This window comes from Oncorhynchus clarkii, chromosome 12, assembly GCF_045791955.1.
Source record: "Oncorhynchus clarkii lewisi isolate Uvic-CL-2024 chromosome 12, UVic_Ocla_1.0, whole genome shotgun sequence".
Taxonomy (NCBI): domain Eukaryota; kingdom Metazoa; phylum Chordata; class Actinopteri; order Salmoniformes; family Salmonidae; genus Oncorhynchus; species Oncorhynchus clarkii.
Genome location: NC_092158.1, coordinates 19,946,267 through 19,953,553, shown reverse-complemented (window position 1 = coordinate 19,953,553; position 7,287 = coordinate 19,946,267). Strand labels below are relative to the sequence as shown.

General features: G+C 41.2%; 1 protein-coding gene across 1 annotated transcript in view; it reads left to right on the top strand.

The window, feature by feature from the left end:
- The first annotated feature begins 1,997 nt into the window (after positions 1 to 1,997).
- Positions 1,998 to 7,287, top strand: part of LOC139422853 (ankycorbin-like) — an 82,900-nt gene continuing 77,610 nt past the window's right edge. Inside the window, exons 1-2 of the mRNA XM_071174270.1 lie at positions 1,998 to 2,221; positions 2,756 to 2,835. Coding sequence (XP_071030371.1) covers positions 2,800 to 2,835 — 36 coding nt within the window. The 5' untranslated portion in view covers positions 1,998 to 2,221; positions 2,756 to 2,799. The remainder of the gene's footprint in view (positions 2,222 to 2,755; positions 2,836 to 7,287) is intronic.

The window sequence follows — 7,287 nt, the reverse complement described above, 5'->3', positions numbered from 1 at the left end:
TGGAGACTGGCTAGGCCACTCCAGGACCTTGAGATGCTTCTTACAGAGCCACTCCTTATTTGCCCTGGCTGTGTCTTTCGGGTCTTTGTCATGCTGGAAGAACCAGCCACGACCCATCTTCAATGCTCTTACTGAGGGAAGGAGGTTGTTGGCCAAGATCTCACGATACATGGCCCCATCCATCCCCCCCCTCAATACATTGCAGTCATCCTGTCCCTTTGCAGAAAAGCATCCCCAAAGAATGATGTTTCCACCTTCATGCTTCACGGTTGGGATGGTGTTCTTGGTTGTACTCATCCTTCTTCCTCCAAACACGGCGAGTGTAGTTTAGACCAAAAAGCTATTTTTGTCTCAGATCACATGACCTTCTCCCATTCCTCCTCTGGATCATCCAGATGGTCATTGGCAAACTTCAGACGGGCCTGGACATGCGCTGGCTTGAGCAGGGGGACCTTGCCTGCGATGCAGGATTTTAATCCATGACGGCGTAGTGTGTTACTAATGGTTTTCTTTGAGACTGTGGTCCCAGCTCTCTTCAGGTCATTGACCAGGTCCTGCCGTGTAGTTCTGGGCTGATCCCTTACCTTCCTCATGATCATTGATGCCCCACGAGGTGAGATCTTGCATGGAGCCCCAGACCGAGGGTGATTGACCGTCATCTTGAACTTCTTCCATTTTCTAATAATTGCGCCAACAGTTGTTGCCTTCTCACCAAGCTGCTTGCCTATTGTCCTGTAGCCTATCCCAGCCTTGTGCAGGTCTACAATTTTATCCCTGATGTCCTTACACAGCTCTCTGGTCTTGGCCATTGTGGAGAGTTTGGAGTCTGTTTGATTGAGTGAGTGGACAGGTGTCTTTTATACAGATAACGAGTTCAAACAGGTGCAGTTAATACAGGTAATGAGTGGAGAACAGGGGGCTTCTTAAAGAAAAACTAACAGGTCTGTGAGAGCCGGAATTCTTACTGGTTGGTAGGTGATCAAATACTTATGTCATGCAATAAAATGCAAATTAATTACTTAGAAATCATACAATGTGATTTTCTGGATTTTTGTTTTAGATTCCGTCTCTAACAGTTGATGTGTACCTATGATAAAAATTATAGACCTCTACATGCTTTGTAAGTAGGAAACACTGCCGATTTTGCAGGTTATCAAATGCTTGTTCTCCCCACTGTATATATATTATTAAATATATTTATTTTCAAATTGGTCTGGGGCCTCCTAGTGGCCAGGGGCTCTAAGAGACCGCTTAAGTCGCTTATGTCTGGTGGCCTTGACTGTAGAACAAAAATCTAACCAGGCTGGTGACAGCCTTTATGGTAATGTGGATTAGATGGACAGATGTAGGCTACCACAGGCAACTTTTGTTGCTTCATTAATCCAGCCAGATGTCTTTGTAACATGGCTTCATGCATGATTCAAATGCTGTAGGTCTACCATGAAATGGCCTATATATCTGGTGAGGCTAGATTGCACTGATGTTTGGTTTCTAAATGTTTGTATAGTAAATCATTCTGCTGAGCTGAGAGAGCAAGAGCCTGATGATATCACAGATGTTCACATTGGATAAACATAGCATTAAAGCAGACATAAACCATCTCATAAGTAAAACAATTAATGTTAACAGTGAGAGAATAGATTTGCATCGGAGAAAATATGAAAAATAGACAGAAGGGCAGAACACTGTCTATTTGTAGCTTATACAGTAGTGTTGCTATTTTTGCGCGTACCTATGGGGTGCAGCCTTTAGGAGAAATGTAGTGTGCCTTTGCGTATATGCTATTGCTGTCTACCTATTAGAGAAGTGTGATCAGTCACGTTGGTGTTGTAAACAGTGTTTACCTGTTGTAATTGTTGTCAAATATTACAATAAACACAAGACTATAATTCAATTGCACATTTAGCCTACAAAAGGTTTGTTCATGATTGGGAATATGCAGAAATATTTGGTCACGGGGGAGGAATGACGTCACCATTTCAACTGGAGTAACACTCAGTGAGCTAGCTTCCGAGCAGAGCGATAGGCACTTGAATAGTCCAACTTTTAATGTATTCAGCCTGAACCTAGCCAGCATAGCCTATCTAGGCGGGCTATTTGTTCACACTAGCTATTCCTTTTCTGTTTGTCGATTCTATTTTAATATATTTCTACCGACTGACAATTTAGTCATCTGTAGGCTGTCGAACAGAATATTACTGTCAGTCCCAACTTTTAAAGGGTAAGTGTGCAGCGTGTTCATACATTATTTACAAAGTTGATGCTAGACTGAATTGTTAGCTTGCTAGCTGTTCCTATCTTTTGCTAAAGAGCAAGCGTGGTTGAATGATACAAATGTATCAGAGTACAAATAAAATATGTTGCCGTTGAACGTTGTGCACTAATTGTAGCAATTATATACAGCAATCTATTGCTACAGGCTAACGTTACTGTGACCACCTCAAAATAACTTCAAACCGTGCCATGGGACTCGCGATGGATACTTTGTATCAGCCTATACGTTCTGTCCCTTAGTTTGTTTTTATTCATTTGTGCTGGGTAGGCTATTGCGCGGATGAGTGCAAGACACGTTTATATTGCAAATGGTTAAAATTACACAGTTAACATGCATAATAATAAGGGCCAACTCTCAAATAAGTTACCATGAAATCAGAGAAAAGTGTTACATTTGCACATGTTGCCTCTTCCTGTTGCACTTTAGAGACGACTTATTAAAAGTATAAGATGTGTAACTCATTTTTTTTGTTTGTTTCAGAGGCTCACCTGGATACGTGGGAAACTGTATGGACCAGGCCTAAGATGAAGAGTTTTAAAGCAAAGTTTAGGAAGAGCGATGTAAGAACATGCATTACTTTTCAATGGGGTTTTGCGGTTGTGGTGGTATGTTCTTGCCTGACAGAATGTTTTCATTCATTCATCGATCCGTATGGCTCTGTGACTGTCATAGCAATGAAGCCCTCTGCCATAAAGTTATTTCAGTAACAGCCTCCATGGTAGTTTCTCCATAGTTGTGACTGAATCATTTGGGAGTGACTTTTCCAGGCTGTGTTTCCTAAAGATCCTACAGGGAGTGACTAACTTCCATTGAGTGTGACTCATCAGTAGTCACAGTTAAATAGTTTCCTACTTAAATAAATTTTAAATAAAAAATGAAGACAGTGACTGTAATCAGACGGCATCAGTGCCAGAGAGGAAGTGTGGCTATGAAGGGGGCGATTTAAACACTTTAAATTGGGTACATCTGTCATCTTGGATGAGTACGTACCTAATCTGGAAGCTGGGGATAAACCAAAAGTCAGGCAACTAGAGTTTTTTTTTTTTGAACACATTACATTTCATAAATCAATGTACATTTCAGAACTGTTCCAATGTTTTTGACAGGTGGATTTTTAAGGCAGAATACCTTCACTGAAATATGTAGGAGTTGAAGATTCCTTCTGAGTCACTGGAATACTTTGAGTTTTCAAGAGGCCCAAGGCAGTTTTGGGGTGTGATTGTCTATAGGAAGTACTCTGTGCTTAGTACTATTAATGTGCCCATATGACATACGGAAGATAAGATATGTAGATTATAAACCTAGAAACCTTTATTAGCTTGTAATTATAAAAGTGAGAGACTATATACAAATATTATTTCCACAAATAACAGGGTATTGTATCTGATGCTGTTGTTGTAAAACATAACCATTGCTTATGGCTGACTAATGTATTTTAACAGTGGGAGTTGAAACCCGTGGGTGTTTTTCACATTTGGGTTGCTTAGGAACAGTCCGTCCGTATCTCTGTAACCATCCTCTTTGATAGTTAACACCCACATAACCACTTCTCACACTTGCTTTGCTATTAAAAATAATAATATTCTGTCCACAAGATTGGCTACAGTTTACTGTTTCCACTGGTCCCGTTAGTGTTAGTAGATAGAACATTATCTAAACTGTGATCCGATAGTCAACTCTCATTCTCCCTGGCGAAACATGCCATTGGCGGTTGTGGAAGAGTCTTGGACTGAATACATTTAAACACACTTTCCAAAGTGTTCACTCATGAAAAAAATATCTGAAGCTGTTGAAGACCTGCCTTTTTAATAACAGATGTATTATATTTTGGTTGAATTCTGGTTTTGCATAGAATTCACCCCATCATATGAATTTACTAGTTGAGAAGTGTCTCATGAGAGTTTTTCAAGTTGAGCTATAGGCCCATACATATTCTATGTGGCCTATAGATGGACAGCCTTAGTCAATACCATACCCATGTGTCATTATGTCTATTGACTGAGAAAACCCTCCTCATATACTGTAGTAGTGGGGTTACTGTGGATCATCTAGCTCCACAGACCACATTCATTTTGCTTTCATTAATACCACATACTGTGCTTTTTATAAAGAGCTCATCAAGAGCAATAGAAACAAAATATCCTGATTCTATTTTAGGGCTATGTGTCAGCTTGACCTTGCAGTGGAATTCATTCCAGAGCCAGACATTCATTCTTTTCACAAAAACAAGGAGATCTGGAATGCCAGTATAAATAGTTTTATGAAGTCAGCCATTTGCCAAATAGCCCTTGTAATATAATAGTTATTTTATCCAAGGACTACCACAATGTTAGTGTCAAATCAATGCTAAATGTCTTTCAGGATCCCTTTAATCTACAACGATATGCCTGCGATATATATATATATATTTTTTTTATTTCACCTTTATTTAACCAGGTAGGCTAGTTGAGAACAAGTTCTAATTTATAACTGTGATCTGGCCAAGATAAAGCAAAGCAGGGCGACACAAAACAACAGAGTTACACATGGAATAAACAAACATACTTGATCAAGAATGATCAGGAATTAAGTGGAGTGTCTACAGTAATTAAAAAGTCTTGCTCAGCGCTTCCAGCTGTGTCTTTAAAGTTCATAGAGTACATCCTAGTCCCAGCTACCCTTCCCTATGCACCTCCTCCCCGCCCCCCTGTTTCTCACGGCCCAAGTGCATATTTTTGTTTTGAAATAGGAGACAGACCAGACAGTAATCCTCTAAAGGCATGTCCTCACCTGACACCTCCGGTCTGTTACAGGTTAGCCTATTTTGCTGCAACTTTATCTTACTGGTTAGGCTAGACCCTGTTGCAACTGTTTCATACAGGTTAGACAGTGTTGCATTGACCTGAGGCTGTTACGAAGTGCAAGCGCCTTCAAAACCCTAATTGGAACTGGATCATTTATTGTAGACATGTATTGACAGGGCCAGGTGGTGTAAATGTACTCTCCCAGTTTAGTATAAAACACATTTAATGTTGCATGAAGGAAACTGTTATATCAGGAAGCAAGCCATGTCTAAAAATAAGTTTCACTGGTAAAGAAAAAACAACAAACAGTAGCAGGTGTCTTACAGTTCCTAGCTATACAAGGTCATCCTAAAGGAGAAGAGCTCATGCATTTTTTTGTGTCTGTGAATACATTGTTAGAATTTTAGCCTAAGCCTTTTTGGCCCTGTTTTTGGCCCTGTTTTTCTGTCTCAGTAAGTCCGTCTGTGGTTAATGGTCAAGCACATTCCCAGAAACCAGGTTATATCCAGTCTGCTCCATCCTAGGCACCAATCAGAAATCCACAGCTGCATCTTGACTACAGAGCCAATCAGGAGAGAACTTGAGACCTGGTCAAACTGCAGGTGACCAGTCATAGAATCTGTTAGTGGTTCAGCAAAAGGAATGAGACTGGCTGGGTGCATCAATGGGACAGGCAGGAGTTCAAGCCTTTTGAAGTACTACGATATTAGAGTCCTTGTGGAGCCCTATTCCTGAGTTCTCTGTGATTTACAGCAGCTAGCTCCCTTCTGGTCTGGCTAAGTTATCATGCACCACACCAATACATTTCACAATATTCCTCATTTGAAATATTAGTGAAATATACATCTTGGGAGTGTAGTCAATGTCGTTCCGTTAATTAATATGAGAATCGTGCTTTTCCATCTAGACTTACCCCCACACCAGGGTATCGCCAGTGTTTTATGATAATCTGAGCTCTAGTGTTATTGTGTTTCCTAAAGACTTGTGGTGAGCAGTATCAACAACCTCTGCATCACTCAAGACTGTTGCTTTGTGAGGAGGTGTTAACGTTCATAGTTAGCCATTGTTATGTAAATGACAGATGAAAAGTACCCAGGGCCTTGCCTTGGCTCCAAGTCAGAGCAGGTTGTCATCTTGGCGAGTGAGACACGGGTGTCGGTCCACGTAGATGGAAACAGAAAAGTCACTTAAACACCTTGGTAAATCCTTAGTGGAAATGTCCCATAGAGTGTTCTTACATTACCCTTCTCCTTCCCAGACAGACTCTTTAGCTTACTACCATACAGTTTAAACATTACACTGCTCCCAGCTGCCCTGCATTGGCTGCTCAGAGGGATTAAGTAAGGCTTGTAAAAACACACTGCCCCCTCCACCACCCTCTCCAGCCTTTGCCTAATTCATGTGTGTGGTGGATTATGCATCCTCGACTCACCAAACACAGCTGTCTGAATGGCTTAGAATGATCTCAGAGCAGACTGTCTCTTATCGCTGTCATCTCACTGAAAGGCCTCTTAATGGGGGACAATGACAGTAAACCAGTGTAGTAGGGCATTAATCTGGGCTGCCTGAAGGGGTGTGGGGGGATGGATCCTCGAGGCTTGTCTTAGGGGGGTCCCAGAGACAGCCCAAACACTGAATTGAGTCTATTAAAAATAGGACCATGCGATTTCTTTATCTGTTGTTTACAGAAGCAGAGAGACAGTAGGGGAACTTCTGGTCAACAGCAGATGGCTTGACTCGGTAATTGTAGGTTGAGCTGACTCTAACCTTGAGCATGGTATAGAATGACTCTGTGGATGTTGGAGATGTTTAGTGTGGCACTAATTCTGTCTCTGTTTGAACACAATAATGAGAAAAATGTGTTAATAAATCAAATGTTCCTTGCCTCCCTGGGCTCAGGCTTGTGTCGGTTACTGTATCGCCAGGAACGAGGTAATGGTACATGCCAATGATCACAGTTACTAGAGCAGAGGAAGAGAGAAATTTAAGCAGTGGGGACTAGAGAAGTCAAGGAAGGCCTCACTTTAACGTTAACTTGGAGCATATTGTGTTACTGGATCCATGGCAAGTGAACTGAAAGAGTTCAAGTGAAAAGCTTGGCATGAGATCAATGACAAGGTCATACTGCTATCTGTAAAGATTTGGCAACCTTGTGTTCATTTGTTGTTCTCATAACATTCCTCAGTCATCTGATTTAGCTGGTATTTTGTCAGTTGCTCCTCCTACTGC